The following is a 23,063-nucleotide window of genomic DNA, read 5'->3' on the forward strand; positions in this document are numbered from 1 at the left end:
TTGGAGTTTACGTGGATTAGTTCGTCATATAATATTCATGTTACAACGTTGTTTTCTATAAAATTGATGAATATTGAAAATCATAGTGCAAACATAGGATACAATCTCTTTATAATTTGGAGAAATATTCAATTGAAATTGTGAAAAATGACGTCATTTAAGCTCCACGTAAGCTCCAATTCAACAGTGCCGTCTTTACTAATCCACGTAAGCTCCAATTCAACACTCTAGCGACCGAAAAAAAATTGGGGGGACGTAATTGCAAAAATTAAAAAGTTGGTGATTTAATTCGCCACACTTCAAAAGTCGCGTTAAAATTACAAACTCGAAATAGTTCGTGATTTTATTTGCCAAAACCCCTAAAGTAAAATAAATAATAAATAATATTTATTTAAATAAACGTGAATAACACTAATAATAATCATAACTTTAGAAGAATTTGTTTCCTAATATAATTCATACGAAAGATAGTATGTGATATTGAATGTTTCTTTATCTGCCTAATTTGTATGTAAAGTTTTGAGGCTTTTTAAGATCAGTCTTAAGATATTCTTAATATTACTTAAAAATAATTCTAGCGAAACTACAACATACTTTTGTTTATTGAACGGCTATATAACAGTCTTTTAATTAATGTTTGTTTTATTCCAATGCTTATTTATATTATGCAAACTTTTGAATATATTAGGCTTGTATTTTATTTTTGGAGTTGGATTTTGAAATAGAAGAATATATTTTTAGTATATATTATTGAATTTTTTAAGTAAATTTTGAAATATTACTTTAGATTTTTTTTTTATTCAAATCATGAATTGAATATATTCGAATTAAATTAATAATAGGAATTTTTCGAACCGAATATTCGATTGATATTGTGTAACACACATTTGTAAAAAAAGACAAACGAATATTCGATTCGGTTCGAGTATTCGCGAATAGTATACGAATCGAATACGAATAACAAAATATGACTCAAAAGGTATTCGAATATTAATTATTTTTACGAATATGAATTGAATCCAATGATATTCGATTCGATTTGATTCGTTTACATCCCTAGTCTTGACCTCATTTCAAACGTTTACCCAAATCATTTGGGAGTTTGCATTTGAAAATTCAAATTTCAATTAACAAACTAATTAATGTTTCATGTTTCAAAACTTTTTAGCTGTCAGTATAACTTTGTTTCCATTTCTATAGAAGCATTTTGCGTTAGAATTGAAACATTTATAAATAAATAAATAAAAATTATGAAAAGTCACTAAAAACACGAGTTGCATTTCATATTTAAGAATTATAGAATTTATATTCCTCAAAAGAAAAAGAAAAAAAACTATAGAATTTAAACTCAATAAGACTAGAATGTTTTCGGTGATGCATCGGGAAACTAATTTGTTGAATTATTTTACTTATTGAAAATACACGTAGGATTTCATATGTCAACTTAACATTTGTTATATCTGTCTGCTGTCAGGTATATAATTTTGTTATTGAAAAAAAAAACTTGAAAATTGGGATTAAAAAAACCCAATAATATATTTCTGGAAGATACTACATATTAAAGCCCAAACAATTATATTTTTTTTATTTATTTCAGCTCAAATTCTTTCTTGGAGTCCATTACTTGAGCCCAAAGTAAAATTCATAGAAACCCTAATTCACCTTTCCTTGTTGACAATTATGAGTTATGGAAAGATTTATTTGATTGATGCTCCTTTCCAAAATGAAAGCCTTAACCTTTAGTAGAAACTAGTATTGTACCCCGTGCGATGCACGGCTTAGAAATGTATTTCTATTATCCATAAAAAAATGTACTCGATGGTGTACACGATGGTGTCATCGAGTACTCGATGGTGCCATCGAGTACACCATCGAGTACAAAAAAGTCAAAGGGTGTTATAGTCTTTTAAACTTAAAATGGCTATATAACTTATCTATTATAAACTAGGGCTATAAAACTTATGTTTTTATGAAAGAGGGCTATAATAAGATTTCCCTCAAAAAATGTTCTAGTAAGAGACAACACGAGTTTAAATAAAAATGATTATTATATTATGAGTGGAAAAATGATGCCACTTAAAAAATACTAATGTTTTATAATGATAATTAATTGTATTGCGAGTAAAAAAATATGACTCATCATGTGATAAATAGTTTTCAAAATTGAAAATGAACTAATTTTGAGAACATTCCAGAATGGCAAAAAAAAAAAAACTACTTTTTCGTAGACGGAGAAAATATAAAAATTTGTAAATATGAATAATTAATACACAAAGTTAAAGATAAATGAATAAATAAATAAATAATGAATCTGAGAAAATTATAATAAATATAAAAGACATATATACTATATATATATATATATATATATATATAAAGTAATAAAACAATAACATATTATTGATCAACTATTAACAAAGAGAAAATTCATAAAATACTATTATTAAAATTACTCAATTAGTAATTTTTTTCTCATTTAGCTATCTCGTTGGATTCCGATGTGGTGACATAGAATAAATATGCTCATATAAAAAAAATAGAAACGGCGTTGTATTGTTGGATGAAAGTGATGTTGTTTATGCAACAAACAATAAAAAGCTAACCCTAAACTTCTCGTTCTCTCTCCTCTCTCATTCTCTCGCTTTCTCTCTTGTTGTTTTCTCTCTCCACTTTATCCCCTATCTTTTTCTCGTCAGCTTTAAGCCTCTTACTTTCTTTTATCAACTTCAAGGCCTGATTCTTAATTTATGCCTCAATTTATTTACATGTTAATTATAAAACGTAAACAATGTCATTTTAATATGCCCAAATTAACGTCATTTAAGTAATCAGTGAATTTGAATACATAGGGTTTTATGCAATCACTTAACACTAAGTTTGATCGAAAAACACGAGATAGCAAATTATTTTAAAAAAATAATTAAGTAATTTTAAAGTTTATTTGTAAAATGAGAATTTGTTGAAAGTTATATTTTAGTATTCATTTTCTATTTTGGGCAAATAGCGTCAAAATTCCGATAGTTTTGCCCGTTTCACATTTTACCCATGACCTAAAAATTTCTCGTTAAAATCCATGACCGTTGATCCGATTCTTAATTTTCCCTTAATGATGTTTTCTGACCATTAATTACATGACGTGTCACCTATGTGGCAGAGCTTTTGCTGAGTCATTAAATGAAGCCCAAAATGGCGCTTTAAAACTCACATAAAATGTGGGACACTTATTCCACTCACAAAACACTCAACTACTTTATTAAAACCTGTGTGATTTTCAACTGGATACTAAAAGCCGGGACAGAGGGAGTAATATTTAAACATATGTTATGTTTTCTTTTTTTCTCTTTGCGTCAACACTCACTCTCTTTAAATCTTTACAAAACCAACAATATCTCAACCTCTCCCTATATAATTCATTCTTATCTTCTCAATTTTTTTTGTTGAAACTCACTGATCCACTATCACTATCGCCAACTCGGACTCATTTTTCCCTTATTCAAATATCATCAAGAACTCGTATGAAATTCGAATAATGATGAGTTTTATAAAAAAAAATCGTCCCTATGAGATTCTAACCCAAGACCTAATTCATTTAAAAAAGTAAAAAATCAATCGCGTCGATCTCATAATCTAAGAAATGACATGATTCCTAATTTTATATTTTAAAATGAATTTTTACTTTAGCCTTACCAATACACAATTATATATAAAAGGTACTCCAATAAATTAATAATTCAATACTTCAAATAGTTTTTATATACATTTAAAATAACACCAATACATGTAAATCTCTATTATGGGCAACGATTTAATCAAAATAGCATAACTATTGATACGTATATATAATATATGTATCAATACACATGGATATATAAAGCTATGTAATTTAATAAAACAAAGTTAAAATGATAATAAAAATGCGACATTAAATTACACACACACACACACACACACACACACACATATATATATATATATATATATATATATATATATATATAGGGTGGAGTTCTATGGAGACCACCTACTTAGATGGAGAATAGAGACCACATCATGTCCGTTGGATGAATCTAAATCAAGAGACCATAAAATTCCATGATATTAAATTAATTTTGTATGTTTATGAAATCCCGTGAAATGCTCCATTCCTTTTCTGATGTGATACCATTCGTCAATGAACGTAATAGTTGAACATTAGTATGTTCATTTTTTTTCCTACGAACATATCACTGTTCATTTGTGTTTCTACGCATATATCATCGAACATTAGTATGTTCATTCATTTTTCTACGAACATAGCAACGAACATTAGTACGTTCATTAGTATTTTCTATGTGAACATTAGTATGTTCGTTTGTTTTTCTACGAACATTATCATGTTTATTAGTATTTTCTACGAACGTGTGGGAGAGAGAGAGAGAGTTTGGAGAGAGGGACGGATCAATGAGGGAGAAATTTGATCATAAATAAAAGATTTGATTAGTTGTAATTAGGGAAATAAATAAATATGAAAAAATTACAATAATTAATGGACGAATGATCACCGTTAGATTAAGTAAGATCGACGCACAAGATTTGATCTTCATTCTCTATATAAGAAGTGGTCTCCATAGAACTCCATCATATATATATAAGGAAAAGTTCTATTGAGAAAGACAAATATTTAAAGAAGTGAGAAACAATCTCATCCATTGATCATGATCCATAAAACGGTCCAGAATTAAGAAATTATAATTATTCTTGAACTATTTTTTACTCTATAATTTTATGCAGTATAATTATATATTATTATATAGTCAAAATACAGGTTGAATTTTAAAGTAGAAATTACAATTAATTTGAATACTGATTTACCCAATAATTTTTTCACACAACTATGTAAAAATTACTCATTTACATTACATTTTTCATACATTGTAATTTGTTATATATCAAACTAAAGATTTAATTTTGAAATAGAAATTACAATTAATTTAATATTAATTTAATGCGATAAAAAAATTATATAGAAATTAGCTATCATAGGTCAAATTAACTATAATAACTAAGCAATAATTAACTATTAATTTATGTAATGATCCTATATTTATAGACTTAGATGATCAACAAATTAGCTTTAAAATTGGGCTCCAAAATTCAAATTTGAATTTAGACTCCAAAAAATGGAGCCAAAACAGAAAACCTTTACATAATCTAATAGATAAAACTCCTTTTACTCATTGGAGAAAAGAGTGCCGCAATTGGCGGGAAACAAATTCCTCCAAAAATCTCTGCTTCAATATTGTTATAGTTTCTCTAATTTACGTATGTATTATTGCCCAGTTTATTTGAAATAATGTCATTGGTGCTAATAAAAATAATGAAAATCGTGTATGTTTTATACACATATTGTTTCATAATATCATAGCTTAAAAGAAAACACCAATATGAAAGATTAAAAAAAAAAAACAATAACTCGTGAATTATTTTGTTAAAGTTTTCTACTCAAACATGTAATACAAAATGTCTCCTATCATTCAAACATATGTAATAAAAAATAACTAAGTAAATAATTTGAAAGTCTCCCATCCAAATGTGTAATAAAAAATATATTGGTAAAGTTTGACTAAAAAATTATAATTTGGAGCAATGGACTAATTTTCATAATTTGAAAAAACGAAGTACTATTCATGCAGCTTATTTAATTAGGAAAAAATTACTTAATTTTTTTCTTTGAAAAAAATAGAATCTGTCCTTTTAAATTAATAAATAGTCAAGTTTTTTAATTTTAAAAATCTTATAATACTATTCATGCAGCCTATTTAATTAGGAATTTTTAAGTTGTACTTTTATGAATTAGATCATGTTTATTTTTAATTGTATAGATAAAATATATCAATCAATTAATTATTATTGTTTGTAAGTGAAGATGAATCATTGAATTTTCATTACTACTTTCCCAAAAAATTACTAATAAATTAGGTGCATGCATCTTCAATAATAAAATTGAAACTGTACAGTTTATTGTCATTCATAGTCCATGATTTAAAAGAATACTCATTTTTCAATTTTACCTATATCCAGCTCTGTATTAGAGTAATCTAGACAAAATGTATATTTCCCCCAACACTATTCTTTTAGTTAGGAAAATCTAACCAACCTCATAATATTTTGTTTTGTCTTAACAATATTTTGATCCCACTATACTTGAGGCTTGGAGCTATTGAATTTGGAGAACTCAAAAAAATATATGCCAATTCTGGCCCGTAAACTTTTTTTTTTGAAGTCCCAAAAAGCCCAACTAAAATAAAAAAAAACAAACATAAAATCCAAACAACTAAAACCTAGATCTAGCGCCGTTTCTTTGTTCTCACTCTCGTCTCCTCCCTCTCTCTCGCAACGCACGCTCTCGGTCTCTTTCACTTTCTTTCTCGTTTTCGGCCTCTCAGTGCAGCCGCCGTCGCCGGCTCCCGCGTCTCCCAGTCTCCCTCATCTCCTCATCTTTCGATGCACCGCCGCCGGCTTGCCCAACCCCCTCGTCTCTCAGTCTCCCTCACCGCCGACTCGCCCTGCGTTCGCAGCAGTAGCCTCTGTCCAACATGTAATAATATAAAGCCAAAAACATAATATATTCTGTAAATATTCCAACAGGTAATAATATAAAGCCAAAAACATAATACTCCTTCCGTCCGCCAAAAGTATTCCACTTTGGGGCACGGAGTTTAATAAAATGTGTGATGATGTTGATGTAGTGGAGAAAGGGTCCTACCACTTTATGAGATGTGTGGTTGAGATTGAATTTGGGGTGGGTTTTTTTGTAAGATGTGTGGTTGAGATTGAATTTGGGGTGGGTTTTTTTGTAAATAAAGAGTGTTTGTAAGGATAAAATATAAAGGTGGATGGTGGGACCATGACTTAAAAAGGAAAGTGGAATACTTTTTGCGGACGCCAAATATAGTAATTGTGAAATACTTTTGGCGGACGGAGGGGGTATATTTTTTACTTGAGAGCAACATTTTGAATCTATGCTCTTTTAAAGCAATTTCCACTCTGACAACTAACAGTATGGATTTAATTATGAAGAAAACAACAGATGCTATCAAAAAGAAAAAGTAAGAAAAAAAAATCGGAAAAACAGAGAGAATTATTACAAATGTAAAATTGCAGAAAGGAAAGTTGAGAAATTAATAGCTAAGGAGCTGCTATTTATAGATTGTAAAAACAATTGGCAGATTCAAATTCAAATTTAGGCTTCATAAATTCGAGCCAAAACTGCTTCAATGCGATTACCCAACGGACAAACTCGAGCAATATCCATTGGGCTAAAGAATGTGACATTCGGCGGGAAACTGCTCCCCAAAAATCTATGCTTTAATATTAGTATAGATAGATAGATAGATAGCTGCTCTTGATCCCTTATTCCTCACAAACACCGAGCTTCTGCTCTCTTTTAGGTGAGGTAAACCTCCATCTCCCTTATTTCTTCTCCTCTCTTTTTGCTCCCATTCTGTGTTTTTCTCATCAGTCCTTTTCTTCTCTTTTATATGCCGTTTTCCATTCACTTATTCGATTTCTGCTTTATTTGAAAAGACAGTACATGAATTTTATAGTTTCTGAAAGATCTAGGTTTCCCGAATTGAAGTTTCTCATCTCTTCATTTGAAAATAAAATCAATATTCTCTTTTCTTCAATTACACACAAGTTATGTTTCTAGAATTGTTAGTTTTACAAATTTTAAATGTTTTTAGTTTCTGAAAGATCTAGGTTTGCGAATTGAAGTTCTTCTCTAGATTTTGAGAAAATTAGTTTATCTCTCCGTTGTTTATTTTTTTTGGAAATATACTTTTCAGATGTTTAAACATAGTTAGGATTATTAATTAATTAAGTATAGATCTGTATTCCCCCTCAAAGAAATAAAAATAAAAAAAATAAATTATAGATCTGCACTTACTAAAAGATTTAGCAATTTTTTTATTTATTTTTATTCCAGTTCGTTTTATTTTATTTAAATTGTTTTCCTCGGAGAAAGAAGCATAATTTGGAAGCTTTCTCATGACAGCTAAACCAAGAAACATGAAAGAACGAACAATATTGATTTTATTTTTTATGAACCTACCATTTGAATATTCTGATTATAAATATTTGTGCTATTGCAGGTTCGAAACACGTATAAAAAAATGGAGGAGTGCCAACTTTCTGTGACGCGATTTAGTGGCACTCCGAATGGCGGTCAATATTTAGAGGCTATAAGGCTGAATGGTGACCACGTGTATGATTTCTTTCTTGACATGTTATTTATGGGCGAATTAGAATATAAAAATTACATTCAGATTAGTTATTGTGATGGGATTTTCTGTTTGAATGCTTTTAATGGTCGGATTGCTCTTTGCAACCCGAAGGCCAACACCGTGAAACTCCTTCCCCCGATCCTTCCCGCTCCCCCTTCGTCTCAAATCGAAGTTTATAATTGTGGTTTTGGCTATGATTTTACATCTGATGACTACAAGGTCATTAGAATCTATAATGTTGTTAAATACGACATTAAAGATTTTAATAGATATCTTGGTGCCACTGAAAAATGTGAGTTATTTTCGTTCAAATCTAATTATTGGAAAGAAATTGAGTACGAAGGATGTTCGTTTATTTGCGACCATGGTGGTTATGCCCATGTGGGTTGTAGTTATTATTGGTTAGCTATTGTAGTTATCCCCTTACCATTATCTTTTAAAGAAAAATCTTTTAATGGAGATACTCCAGTTTGTCACGTTGTCGTTACTCCAAACTCTCGTTTAGGTGTCATTTTCTATAGCAAAGTTGGAGTGTTCAAGACTTTTCTGCATTTATTCCATATTCTCAAACCTGAAAAGTCTTGGACACTCTAACTTTGCTATAAAAAATGACACCTAAACGAGAGTTTGGAGTTACGACAACGTGACAAACTGGAGTATCTCCATTAAAATATTTTTCTTTACAAGATAATGGTAAGGGGATGTGAGAAATTTTTTTTTCACTGAAATTAAACGCTAGAATGAAATCAATAGCTAACCAATAATAACTACAACCTACATGGGCATAACCATCATGGTCGCAAATAAACGAACATCCTTCATACTCAATTTCTTTCCAAGATTTAGATTTTCACGAAAATAATTCACATTTTTCAGTGGCACCAAGATATCTATTACAATCTTTAATGTCGTACTTAACATCATAGATTCTAATGACCTTGTAGTCATCAGATGTAAAATCATAGCCAAAATCACGATTATAAACTTCGATTTGAGACGAAGGGGGAGCGGGAAGGATCGGGGGAAGGAGTTTCACGGTGTTGGCCCTCGGGTTGCAAAGAGCAATCCGACCATTAAAAGAATTGAAACAGAAAATCCCATCACAATAACTAGTCTGAATGTAATTTTCATATTCTAATTCGCCCATAAATGACATGTCAAGAAAGAAATCATAGACCTCGTCACCATTCAGCCTAATAACCTTTAAATATTGACCGCCATTCCGAGTACCACTAAATCGCGTCACAGAAAGTTGGCACTCCTCCATTTTTTTATACTTGTGCGGCAGCAAGGGGCGTGCCCGGTTTGCAAGTATAGAGCCGGTTCGCAATGGTCTGAGATCGCTCAAGGAGAAGCTGATGCTTCGGACATGGTTTAAGTTTTAAACATATATATTTGTTTGCTTAATTATACATACCTGTATATGTATATTGATATGTATATGTGCTTCAATAGGAGTTCAGAATTGACTAAATAGCTATATAGATGTAGTGGTGTAAACACTATTGAATACTACATTGAAATACATATATATTTCGATTACTTGTCACAAAATATCGCCTTATTTCAAGATTGGTTTTCATAGAGATACATTGGTTTTTCATCATTGTTGCAGAAATTATAAAAGAAGGGGCAGAGTTGCTGTGTAGTGCAGCTAGTTAAGCTTTATGTTTAACCATCGCATAAAACATCACTATTACTTGCCTTTGCCCTTCCCTTTGCCTTTCTTGGCATCGAGTTTGGCTTGAACCCTAGCAGCCGCGGCTGCTTTCGCTTCTTCCCTTTTCTTCTTCTCTTCCTCCTTGACCGCAGCAGCTGCTTCCCGTTGCTTCTTCAGCTCACTAAACAAACACACATATTTTCATCAAAACAACAAAGGACTGGACTGAATTTAAGCACATTCAAGACTAAATGTCTGGATTTTCCAAGACTTACTCGAGTCTTGCCCTCTCGTCTGAGGCACTGCTTAGGCTAGAACCCTTGCGAGGTCTGCAGGCCACCAGCTCCACCTCAAAAATAAGTGACGCGCTGCAGCAGGAAATTAATATAGTAGCCGTTATCAGAAAGCTAATTCTGATTTTGTAGAATAGGATATCATTGCATATCATATAGGGAGGTATTCGATGCAAATGCATATTAAGATTTGTCATTCAAAAAGCACAAAGGAGCAGACGATTAAGATATACGCATGTCAAAATGATATTCCATCTTGCAGAAATGGATGAGAGGAAAGAAGCAGAAGTAAACCAGAGTGAGCTGATTTACATATTTATTCAACAATTAGGTGCTTCTCGAATGATCTCCAAAGAAACTCCCACACCAATGAATCCGGCAACTTGTTCGTGACCAACAGAACACACAACTTACATGTTCCGCATATATCAGATATCAATTGTCAGCACAATGTTTCCAAGATCATATTTTTCAGAAACTTATAAAATTCAAAGAAATGCATTGGAAATATAGAATATTAACTTGATTGCTCTTCGTTTCTAACTACTATACATATGGTTGTAACAATTGCACAAATTTTGTTCATTAGACAAACATCAGGTTAGAAAAGAGCAGGATCTTACTCTGGGGGAATATCAGGTGGGGAACCGGCGCTGCCATACCCATACTCTGGCTTACAAGTAATCCTTGCAACTTCACCAACCTGCAAAACAAAATAAAGGAACAAGAATTAAGGGGAAATTCTATAGTAGTATTACTGTATTAGCTGCATAAAAAGAATAGTTTGCCTTCATGGTTTTGAGCGCAACATCCCAAGCTTTAATCACAGTCCCACTGCCCAATTCAAACGTGAAGATAGTATTATCTTCGTGTGTAGTATCAAAAACTTCGCCAGTTTCAGCAAAAGTGCCTTCATAATGAACTGTCACAAAAATCAAGAATAAAGGAAGAGTTACCCGTTGTAGCAACAACTGAAGAGAAGCAACTTCATAAAATATTCCCTAACCTAAGTGAGGAAAAACAGAATAGATGCCTAGATTTCAAAACATACTTAAGGCTTTTCAAATATATCCCTTCAGCACACAGATAATTTGCTAGTCTTGAGACTCTTGAACACAAATTCCGTATCTTCTGATCATCCCATTAAACTCCTCACCGTCCTATTTGCCTTAGTTAGTTGTTTACATTGTAAATTTACATAACATGAAAAAAGTGAAAAAGTGAGTGGCAGTCTAAACTTACCGTCGAGTAGTGGAAGACTCTCTGATGGAGCAAGTGCATCAGCTTTTGCTCGGCGCACTATGGTCTTCAGGACACCTCCATCCCCGGTCAAATCAATTGTATCAGCCATGATTCTGATCTCTCAACTTGCTGTGAAAACACAATATTAGTGGGTTTAAACTTGCAAAATGACATCTAAATGAATAAATGTTCTGCATGAAGACCATCATAGACAATCCGAACTTCCAAGGTCATAATTCAGATGAACATGAGCAAAACCAGATAGAAATTTGGACCGCTTATCATACTCGAAAGAAGATATAGTGTTTGTAAGTATCATTTCCATTGTATGTTCCTCATTTAGCAACCTCAAGGGCTGAAATTAGCCTTGCATTTCGCACAAAAATGATAATAGGTGCATTCAAGATGAAAAATACAGTGCATATTATATGTTTTTGGTTGTGATTATACGAAATACTCTAATTTTTTTTCAAACGTGCAATACAACAAGCAGATTATGAAGAAAGATTTGATAAATTAAAGTGAAAAACTTATTGACTCTAACTGTTACCAAACAGAGTGCATCTGTTATTTCTAATAAATTAGGGTTAAAAAACGGGCTCTCTAAACCCAACGAAGAATTTATTCCAGAATCACAAAAAAAGTCAAAGATTGAACAAGAACAATCATCCATCAATTGAGCTATCGAATTTCCATAAATCACAACGAAAATAAGAAAATAAATAAAACCTTTAGCTATTCAAGTAAAACAAACCCACAAGCCCAGAAACCCTAATCCTTATTCCACCAAATTCAGAACTCGAAACCATAAACTGAGATATCAAAAGGGAAATTGAGTGTATTGTAAAAAAATACATACCTGAGCGGAGAAGAAGCAAAGGGAAAGACGGCGGCAGCAGAGGTGCAGAAGAAGTAGAAGAGGGTTTCGGCCATAAAGATTCTTCTCTGCTCAATCTTTTGCTTTGCATCACACTAGCTCTTGTTTGCTGCTTCTTTTATTCCTTCGTTGCATTATTTGTTGATAAAATCATGGTTGATTTAAAATAAATCTGACTAAAATAAGTAAATGGTTTCGTGGTGTAGTTGGTTATCACGTCAGTCTAACACACTGAAGGTCTCCGGTTCGAGTCCGGGCGAAGCCATTTCGTTTTTTTCGCTCTTTTTTCTCAATTCATCCTACTTTGATTTTTTATTTTTTTAAAATATATAATTAGTTGAAAGGTAAAAAAATAAGAATAAATGATGACGGTTCTTTTTAGGGTTAATTGCATGAAAATACACGAACTTTAGTCACTTTTTCATTCTGCACACCGACTTTGAAATTTACATTTTAAACCATGAACTTTGCATTCGTTCCATTTTTTCCTTAAAATTCACCTCCGGCCATCGGAAATCTGAGGTGGCGCCTTTTGGCGCCACGCGTACGTGACACGTCATTAATGTGTGCTGACGTGTCTTTAATTTAATACTCTCTCTAATACTCTCTCTATCTACTTCTCTCTCTCTTTCTTTTCTTTCTCTCTCTCTAATATTCACCTCCGTCCCCGCGCTTCCCTCGTCCCACACAACTCGAGGCCGCCGCCGCCACTGCCGCCGAGACCCGTCTCCACGTCGCCGTAGACGACGTCAAACTACTACACCAAAGCCATCAAGATCGAGCCCAAATTAGAAAAAATAAAATACAGAAACATGTGACTTGTAGCTCTAGAGTGACACTTGACAGTAGCAAATGGAGAGCTTAAACGGTCACATGGAGCTTCAAATTCTTTCTCCAAACGTGAACACATTTAAACCAAAACACAGGCTCACACTCACACACACTATACATACCCCGCGCCATCCATTCCCACTTTTAACAAACTACTCTACTCCTCACTCTCTCACTCTCAAACTACTACTAAGACACACACACCACACTAATGGAGAATTGCAGAAAGTCTCCGCTCAAGCCTTGGAAGAAAGGCCCCGCCAGGGGGAAAGGTGGCCCTCAGAACGCCACGTGTGAGTATCGTGGTGTTCGACAGAGGACGTGGGGGAAGTGGGTGGCCGAGATAAGAGAGCCCAAGAAGAGGACCAGGCTCTGGCTGGGCTCTTTCTCCACCGCGGAAGAGGCCGCCATGGCTTACGATGAAGCTGCAAGAAGGTTATATGGGCCGGAGGCGTACCTTAATCTGCCTCACTTGAGGTCCAACTTCAATCCGTTGAGCAAGTCGCAGAAGTTTAAATGGTTCCCTTCCAGTAACTTCAACTCCAAGTTGCCCAGTACAGGATTGCTCAACTTAAATGCGCAGCCGAGCGTCCATGTGATTCACCAGAGGCTGCAAGAACTCAAGAAGAGTGGGGTTCTTGGTCAGGATTATTCATCAAGTTCATCATCCAGTGATCCCAAAAACGACGTGCACATTCTAAGCGAGGAGCCCCGTCTAGAAATTCCTGAGGCAACGGAGAAAGATACCGAGTTTTCATCTCAGAGTAAAGTGATTACCTCCGAAGACAAGCCACAGATTGATCTGAATGAATTCCTCCAGCAGCTCGGGGTACTAAAAGGAGAGGGACATCAGCCATGTGAGAGTGATAACACATCAAAGAATTTCACAGAGATAGAATCATTATCATTCAAAGACGACGAAGAAGATGGATTCGGTACCTGTGCAGCTAACAACTTTAACTGGGATACACTGAGTGAAATAGCTGAAGCGGATATTCATCTAACAGATACCACCACTTTCCATGCACATGCGGATATTCAGTCGAGTGCCTCGCCCGGGAAGAAGGTATGGACGTCGGAGAGGGATACTATACCGATCTTTCTCAGAACCAAAAGAAGTTTATTTGCTTCTTTGACGTCGTCTACGGCGACGTGGAGACGGGTCTCGGCGGCGGTCCGTGCGGCGGCAGTGGCAGCGGCGGCCTCGAGTTGTGTGGGACGAGGGAAGTGCGGGGACGGAGGTGAATATTAGAGAGAGAGAGAAAAGAAAGAGAGAGAGAGAAGTAGATAGAGAGAGAGTATTAGGGTGCCTCCAATCATGATCCAGTTTTTACTTTCTAAAATTGCCACATCACTGCCACATCAGCTTTAGAAACTCATCTACTTTTTCTCTTACATCTCCTCCAACAATAAACCAGTTTCTTACTTTTTTTAAGGGCCCCACTATAATACATACTCCATTTTTATATATCTAATTATCTATATATACATTAATTTTATTTCAATTATTTACATATTTTAAGTAAATATTTAAATTAAATTTATTATTTAAATTAAATTTTATATTTAAATTATGTAATATAATAAAATAACTTTATAAGTCCATATGAAAATTAAAATTATATTAATAAAATTCGAATTACATTATTAAAATTAAAATTACATTGCAAAATTAAAAAAAATCGTTACATTCATAGATGTATTTGTTATTACATGAATTGTAATAGGAAATAAAGCAATAAAAAAATAAGAGTAGAATTAAAAATAAATAAAAAAGAAGCGAAACACCACAAATTTTGGCTACCAAGTCAAAAAAGTAAAAAATGGGGTCCATGTGTGTCAGCTAAAAACTGGTTTAGAGTTGCCAACCAGTTTTTGGTGTAAAATTTGGAAACTAGTTTTTGGTTTCTCCAATGGCAGTTTTTAAAGGTAAAAACTGAAAAAAATACACCATTGGAGGCACCCTTAAAATTAAAGACACGTCAGCACACATTAATGATGTGTCACGTACGCGTGGCGCCCTCAGATTTCCGATGGCCGGAGGTGAATTTTAAGGAAAAAATGGAACGAATGCAAAGTTCATGGCTTAAAATGTAAATTTCAAAGTCGGTGTGCAGAATGAAAAAGTGACTAAAGTTCGTGTATTTTCATGCAATTAACCCTTCTTTTTATTTGCCATGGAAAAAGGGCAAAAAGCTTCGTTTTTTGCGTAAATTTTGCCTTGCGAAAAGCGTTTTTTGTCCATTTACATCTTGGAATTAAATTTCGAGTGTATACATATATGTATCTAATCGGAAACTGAAGCGAAGGAGAAAATGACGAATCTAATTTTGTTAATGGGGAAAAAAATTTAGAGAGAGAGGGAGGGAGAGATGGGATTTCTGTCACACAGAGTGAAACGAAGCGATTTAGAAGCAGGAGACCATATCTACACTTGGAGGACTCCCATTTTCGCATACTCTCACCATGGTTTCTCTCTCTATTCAAACATATACGCTTTTTTTTTCTTATTTAATTACTTAGTCAAGGATTTGTGCTTCCTTGAACATTGCAGTTTCTTTTTTTAATTGCAGTCTATAGCTATGAATGTGATGATTTTTGAAGTAGTTGTATGCCCTTTGTGTGTGTTAATTTGGTGTTGTTTGTGGGATTGTGTGTCTTTTTTTCCTTAACAATGGAGTTTAATTCACTTTGTTTAATTCCTCAGCATTGTCATGATTTTGGATTCTAAGTTTTCTTGTTTAATCTGTGTATCAATATTTCACTCTTCCTAGGCTTGTTGCCACTCATCAATATCATCTCATGATAAGTTTTAGTGTCTCAAACAATAAGGAGCTGCAAAGTATTCATCCATTTGCACCATAGTTAATGTCACTTTTTTTATTCACCAGTGCTTTGTTTCATCCATATTGTTGGGCCTCATTTCTTATTTGAATAACAATTTGGGGTTTGCAGTTTTTTACTCATTTACATTGTCCAATACTTCTTGTTTCATCTCTGCATCAGTATCTTACGCTTCCTAGATTCGTCTCCACTCATCAATTTGGTCGAATGATAAGTTTTAGCGCCTCAACTAGCATTTGAAGATAATAAGTAGCTTCAAAATATTAGTCCATTTTGTACCTTTTGCTCAATAATAGTAATGCCACTGTTTTTATTTGATATTTGTTGCATTGAATCTTCTTGTTTCATCTCAGTATCAATATCTCTCTCTTCCTAGACTCGTTGGTCGTTACCACTCATCAATATGGTCGAATGATAAGTTTTGGTCTCTCAAACAATAAGTAGCTGCAAAATATTCATCCATTTGTACCTTAGCTATGTCACTATCTTTATTTAACATTGTTTTGTTTCATCCATACTCTTAGGTATCATATTTCTTTACTCATTCTACATTGTCCAATACTTCTTGTTTCTTCTTCGCATCAGTATCTTACTCTTCCTAGATTCGTCACCACTCATCAATATGGACGAATGATAAGTTTTAAATGTGTGAAAGTTTGTGTATTTAAGCGCTATTACCCCATAATAGTAATGCCACTAGTTTCATTTGACATTGTTGTATTTAAATCTATAACTGTTAGGTATCTATATTGGTGGTGACAAAGTGGTGCACTTCACTCAACATCAGAATTTGAGTTCTGGTGACTCTACTTCCTTTCGCTTCTCATCATCGGTCACAGATGTCACAGCCGACTGTTTAGATTTTCCAGATTGCGGCTTCAGAAAGCATACAAGTGGAGTTGTTATGTCATGCTTGAACTGCTTCTTGGGGGATGGATCTTTGTATCGTTTCGAGTATGGAGTTAGCCCCGTGGTTTTGATCACTAGGCTCCGATCTGGGACATGCACGACTGCCAAATCCGATCCTCCAGAAGAGGTGATCCACAGGGCTATGCATTTGCTGCAGCATGGATTCGGGAAGTATGATGTGTTTTCAAACAACTGTGAAGACTTCGCTTTATATTGTAAAACCGAGCTTGTTGTTTGTCCCCGGAGAGGCTCAGGTGGCAGTGGCCAAGTCTCGTCTGTTGTTGGTGTTCCTGTGGCCACGATTCTCTCTTTGCCCCTGAAGATGTTCGTCTCTAATCCGGTTGTTCTTGGTGCCACAGCAGTGGTGAACTATAACTTGAATCGGTATGCTTCTGATGTTGGTGTTAGGGATGATGTTGTTAAGGTGGAGGTCGAGGGCGTTGCAGCGTTTCATGGCAACCTAACGGCCGGGGTAGATGGTGGCGCTGACGTCGCTGGTGATCGGCCTAAGAAGCGCAGGAGAAACAGTTGATGGATGATCACAAGTATTTCAAGAATGGTTGTTCCTTTGATGTTTTCTTCTATTATGCAACTCTTAGTTTTTCTATATTTTGCATTCACAGCAGTTTTCTATATGCTGCTCTCTAATTTTCCATATTTTGCTTCCATAGAGGTGTAGATAGTAGGATTCAAGTTCTATCCTCTAAAGGAAAATAGCTAGATTTTATGTGTAGTGATAGAGAGGTTCCTTGAGGATAAATTTTTCATATTCGAGTCTACCGTCGCGTGATTTTTAAAAATTTATGTAGAATATATATATATATACAAAAAGAGTGAACTTTACAATTTTCAAATTAAGATAGTAAAAATAAAAAGTATTCACTAATATAAAAAATTAAAAAATAACCACACTTACTATTTTACCTTGTAATTAAGGGAAAAGAGGAAATTAATTGGACTTGCTTGTGGGCCTATACAGATAAAAAGGAATGGGTTTATATTTTTTTTGAATGGGCTTATAAAAAAAGTATTATTTGAAAGCTTGTTTTGGAATCTTGACTAAAGAGTGATTCCATTCATAGCCCCCTTTTACTTAGTATAGCCCCCATTTAAAATAATAATAATAATAAATAATTATAGATTGACCATTTTATCCTTTAGCCCATAGCCTCTAAATTAAATACTCATAGCTCATAGCCCCCATCGTATACACAACTCATTGACATTTTTTCGTCTACACAACTCGGCTTTTCTTGAAACAGTGAAATCTACACAACTCGGCTTTTCTTGAAACTGTAGACGAAAAATGTCAATGAGTTGTGTAGACGATGAGGGCTATGAGCTATGGGTATTTAATTTAGAGGCTATGGCTATGAATAGAATCACCCTTGATCAAAATAAGATTGAATTAGGCCCAAATTAACATGATATTTGGACAAAAGCTGAGGTTTAGTTTAAAATTGTTATTTGGACTTTGATTTGTGTTCGATTAATTTGTTTTGATGATTGAATTGCAGAATAAGTATTTTTGTGTGTATATATTAAATATAAATTACTTAATTATATGTTTAGAGAATGAAAGTAGTTTATTTGAAATAAACTAAAGTTTAAGCTATATTTTTTATAAATTGGTTTGCACACACAGCCAAGTTGAGTTTTCAAAACAAAAGAAGTTAAGGATTAATCCCTTTTTTTTTTGTGTGTGTGGACAAATTTGTATGGCTTAAAAGTAAAATCCTTAAAATTAGAATTTCATCAAATTAATTGCTCTGCATAATGTAGTACGTTGTTAAGTCGTGGCATTTATGATCGACAGCTGACTTGAAAAATGTGGTTGGAAAAAAATTTCATATTAATTAAAATAAAAATGAAAATGAAAATGTTGATGATGGAATGGTTTTGATCATAGGGAGTTGAAAAGGGCAGTAATGTAATCTTGTAGCGGCTCATCTTCTACACTATATAATGACAAGGCTGTCATCGCTTTAAGAACTCTTCTCTTTCCTTTCTCTTTAGAGTTTGAACTAATAAAATTACATATATAAATAAAATATCTAAATTATTAGAGTTATGTTTGTTAGATAGTTGACAATTGGAGTCATGGTTGAATATAATTTCATATTTGATGATGCTCTCTCAAACTCTAGATGAGTTGATGCTCAAAACTCCAGACGAGATGATGCTCTTTCAAGTTTTAAACGAGATGATTCTCTTTCAAGTTTCAGACAAGATGATGCTAAGAAGTTAGAGGTGATCTGTCAAGTTTGCGACGAGATGATGCCCACAACTTGGTTGGTCTTAAAACTCCAAATGATATGATGTTCGATAAATCAGTTATGGTCTTTTAAATATCAGACGAGATTATTTTCATAATTAGTTATGCTTTTAGAAGTTCGGAATTATATGATACTCACAATTCAATTATGATTTTTCAAATTCCATATAAAATTATGGTCAAAAGGCAAAATAAAAAAAAATGAAAAAAATTAATAAATCTTGTAACAACAAATGCAACAAATCAATCTTCCATCATACCTATGTCAAATTTATATGTATTTCTACTCTTTTTTTTTTTCCTTACGCGTCAACTTTTTATATAATTTCATATGAAAACTAATGGGTATTTTTATGATCTCAACAAAATTAATAATTTAATTGCTAAAAGTTGTTGAGATTAATATAATTTAAAATGTATTACTAATTTAATTTAATTTAATTAATTATATAAATAATTTACATAAAAAATTATTTTATATAATTATCATAAGAATAACATAAAATATATAAATTACAAGAAAATATGTACCCATCGAATTTCGACGGGTAATACACTAGTCTTGGAATAAAATTGCGAGTGTATACATATATGTATCTAATCGGAAACTGAAGCCAAGGAGAAAATGACGAATCTAATTTTGTTAATGGGGAAAAAAATTTAGAGAGAGAGGGAGGGAGAGATGGGATTTCTGTCACACAGAGTGAAACGAAGCGATTTAGAAGCAGGAGACCATATCTACACTTGGAGGACTCCCGTTTTCGCATACTCTCACCATGGTTTCTCTCTCTATTCAAACATATACCTTTTTTTTTTTTTAGTTGTTGTTGTTTGATTTTCTTATTTAATTAGGATTTGTGTTTCCTTGAACATTGCAGAATGTGATGATTTTTGAAGTAGTTGTATGCCTTTTGTGTGCGTTTGGTGTTTGTGTGTCTTCTTTTCCTTAACAATGGAGGTTTAATTCACTTTGTTTAATTCCTCAGCATTGTCATGATTTTGGACTAGAAAAATTGGTTTGTGCATTTTGGTATCTCTTCTACAATTGTCTAAGTTTTCTTGTTTAATCTGTGTATCAATATCTCACTCTTCCTAGGCTTGTTGCCACTCATCAATATCATCTCATGATAAGTTTCAGTGTCTCAAACAATAAGTAGCTGCAAAGTATTCATCCATTTGTACCATAGTTATGTCACTTTTTTATTTAACATTGCTTTGTTTCATCTATGTTGTTAGGCATCATATCTATATTTGAATAACAATTTGGGGTGTGCATTTCTTGTACTCATCATTCTACATTGACCAATACATCTTGTTTCGTCTCCGCATCAGTATCTTACTCTTCCTAGATTCGTCTCGACTCATCAATATGGTCGAATGATAAGTTTTAGCGCCTCAACTAGCATTTGAAGATAATAAGTAGCTTCAAAATATTAGTCCATTTTGTACCTTTTGCTCAATAATAGTAATGCCACTGTATTTAATTGATATTTGTTGTATTAAGTCTTCTTGTTTCATCTCTGCATCAAAATCTCACTCTTCCTAGACTCGTTAGTCGTTACCACTCATCAATATAGTCGAATGATAAGTTTTGGTCTCTCAAACAATAAGTAGCTGCAAAATATTCATCCATTTGTACCTTAGCTATGTCACTATTTTTTATTTAACATTGCTTTGTTTCATCCATGCTCTTAGGCATCATATTTCTTTACTCATTCTACATTGTCCAATACTTCTTGTTTCTTCTTCTCATCTGTACCTTACTCTTTCTAAACTTGTCACCACTCATCAATATGGTCGAATGATAAGTTTTAAATGTGTGAAAGTTTGTGTATTTAAGCGCTATTACCCTATAATAGTAATGTCACTATTTTCATTTGACATTGATGTATTACATCTGTAACTGTTAGGTATCTATATTGGTGGTGACAAAGTGGTGCACTTCACTCAACATCAGAATTTGAGTTCTGGTGACTCTACTTCCTTTCGCTTCTCATCATCGATCACAGATGTCACAGCCGACTGTTTAGATTTTCCAGATTGCGGCTTCAGAAAGCATACAAGTGGAGTGGTTATGTCATGCTTGAACTGCTTCTTGGGGGATGGATCTTTGTATCGTTTCGAGTATGGAGTTAGCCCCGTGGTTTTGATCACTAGGCTCCGATCTGGGACATGCACGACTGCCAAATCCGATCCTCCAGAAGATGTGATCCACAGGGCTATGCATTTGCTGCAGCATGGATTCGGGAAGTATGATGTGTTTTCAAACAACTGTGAAGACTTCGCTTTATATTGTAAAACCGAGCTCGTTGTTTGTACCCAGAGAGGCTCCGGTGGCAGTGGCCAAGTCTCGTCTGTTGTTGGTGTTCCTGTGGCCGCGATTCTCTCTTTGCCCCTGAAGATGTTCGTCTCAAATCCGGTTGTTCTTGGTGCCACAGCAGTGGTGAGCTATAACTTGAATCGGTATGCTTCTGATGTTGGTGTTAGGGATGACGTTGTTAAGGTGAACGTCGAGGGCGTTGCAGCGTTCCATGGAAAGTTACTGGCCGAGGTAGATGGTGGTGCCGACGTCGCTGGTGATCGGCGTAAAAAGCGTAGGAGATGATCACAAATATTTCAAGAATGGTTGTTCCTTTGATGTTTTCTTCGATTATGCAACTCTCTGTTTTCCTATATTTTGCTTTCACAGAGGTGTGGAATCAGTTTTCAACAGTTTTTTATATGTTGCTCTCTATTTTGCTTGATTTGTATCCCATTGAAACGGTGAGATTAAAGATATCCTAATTTTAAGGATAAAAATTGTCAATCATGCAAAATTAACGCCCTAAAACGAAAATAGCTAGATTTTATTTGTGCTCTCTTAATCATTGAAGTGCATTCATAGCGTGTATTAGTTTAGTGATAGAGAGGTTAATGCTTGAGGCCAGATTTCTCAAATTCGAACTTTTTATCTATAAAAAGAGTGGAATTTTAATATGTTCAAATTGAGATAGTAAAAATAAAAAGTAGCTATTAATATAAAAAAAATTAACTATACTTACTATTTTATCTTCCAATTAAGAGAAATTTAAGGAAAAGATGAAGTTAATTTGGCTCACTTGTGGGCCTATGTTAATAAAAATGGCTATAAAAACTCATGTTTTCTCTCTTAGGGAACCGAACTGAGTCGATCACTATTGTGCATAAATTTAATTTGTTTATTATCGAGCCAAATCTCACGCTTTATTTGCCGAATAGTTTGAGTCTAATGAGTTTAAAATAGTAATTATTTTATTTACAATAATATAATATATGAATAATTTTATATAGCAAATAGATTTAATTAGAGATTTAATTAATACTCTCTTCGTTCACCAAAAGTAAGACATTTTTATGGGTACGAGTTTTAATAAAATAAATGGTGATTTTTGTATAGTTAAGAAAGGGTCCCACAATTATATGAAACGGGTGTGATTATAGTTGAATCATAATGCACAAATTGGAATCACCCTTCCCCTCGGGATGAAAGCCCCGCCTTTCCCACAACGTCAGAAATTATATTTTTATATAATTTAGAGTTAATTATATTTTGTGTTCAATTTTAATATTTTTATAAAACATTTTTATTTTTTTTATTTTTTATTTGAAAATTTTCAACTTTCAGCATTTTTGAAAACTATCCACAACTTTCATTTTTATTTAAAACCCCTTAACTTTGAACAATTTTTAGAAAATATTTCGCTATAATAAATATGGCAACAAAAATATGAGTCACATCACCTAATTTTTAGGTGGAATGTTTTTTTTTTTTTCAATTTATCCACCCAATAAAATTATGTCGTTTCCTTTAAGAATATGGTACATTAAGATATTTTATGAAAAACACTGA

General features: G+C 33.4%; 4 protein-coding genes, 1 long non-coding RNA gene and 1 other non-coding gene across 6 annotated transcripts; 5 read left to right on the top strand and 1 right to left on the bottom strand.

Annotated features, from left to right (window-relative positions):
• The first annotated feature begins 6,979 nt into the window (after positions 1–6,979).
• On the top strand, positions 6,980–9,936 carry LOC131006057 (uncharacterized). Its single transcript, XR_009095411.1, has 2 exons — positions 6,980–7,435; positions 8,133–9,936. It is a non-coding gene; the product is annotated as an uncharacterized LOC131006057 (long non-coding RNA).
• On the bottom strand, positions 9,770–12,510 carry LOC131005997 (peptidyl-prolyl cis-trans isomerase FKBP20-1). The gene is made up of 6 exons (XM_057933149.1): positions 12,319–12,510; positions 11,460–11,588; positions 11,006–11,139; positions 10,841–10,920; positions 10,200–10,292; positions 9,770–10,105 (listed from the first exon to the last, which is right to left on the bottom strand). The coding sequence occupies exons 2-6, from the start codon at positions 11,566–11,568 to the stop codon at positions 9,961–9,963; spliced, it is 561 nt and encodes a 186-aa protein (XP_057789132.1). The 5' UTR covers positions 11,569–11,588; positions 12,319–12,510; the 3' UTR covers positions 9,770–9,960.
• Positions 12,511–12,527: 17 nt separating this feature from the next.
• Positions 12,528–12,601, top strand: TRNAV-AAC (transfer RNA valine (anticodon AAC)). The gene has a single exon. It is a non-coding gene; the product is annotated as a tRNA-Val (tRNA).
• Positions 12,602–13,150: 549 nt separating this feature from the next.
• On the top strand, positions 13,151–14,419 carry LOC131012788 (dehydration-responsive element-binding protein 2F-like). Its single transcript, XM_057940795.1, has one exon. The coding sequence runs from the start codon at positions 13,379–13,381 to the stop codon at positions 14,417–14,419; it is 1,041 nt and encodes a 346-aa protein (XP_057796778.1). The 5' UTR covers positions 13,151–13,378.
• A 913-nt stretch (positions 14,420–15,332) lies between these two features.
• On the top strand, positions 15,333–17,568 carry LOC131005977 (protein LEAD-SENSITIVE 1-like). Its single transcript, XM_057933118.1, has 2 exons — positions 15,333–15,636; positions 16,752–17,568. Exons 1-2 carry the CDS (start codon positions 15,540–15,542, stop codon positions 17,450–17,452), a joined length of 798 nt encoding a protein of 265 aa, XP_057789101.1. The 5' UTR covers positions 15,333–15,539; the 3' UTR covers positions 17,453–17,568.
• A 2,187-nt stretch (positions 17,569–19,755) lies between these two features.
• LOC131005979 (protein LEAD-SENSITIVE 1-like) lies at positions 19,756–21,917 on the top strand. Its single transcript, XM_057933120.1, has 2 exons — positions 19,756–19,974; positions 21,106–21,917. The coding sequence occupies exons 1-2, from the start codon at positions 19,878–19,880 to the stop codon at positions 21,798–21,800; spliced, it is 792 nt and encodes a 263-aa protein (XP_057789103.1). The 5' UTR covers positions 19,756–19,877; the 3' UTR covers positions 21,801–21,917.
• The last annotated feature ends 1,146 nt before the right edge of the window (positions 21,918–23,063 follow it).

Source organism: Salvia miltiorrhiza, chromosome 1 (genome assembly GCF_028751815.1).
Source record: "Salvia miltiorrhiza cultivar Shanhuang (shh) chromosome 1, IMPLAD_Smil_shh, whole genome shotgun sequence".
NCBI classification, from domain to species: Eukaryota; Viridiplantae; Streptophyta; class Magnoliopsida; order Lamiales; family Lamiaceae; genus Salvia; species Salvia miltiorrhiza.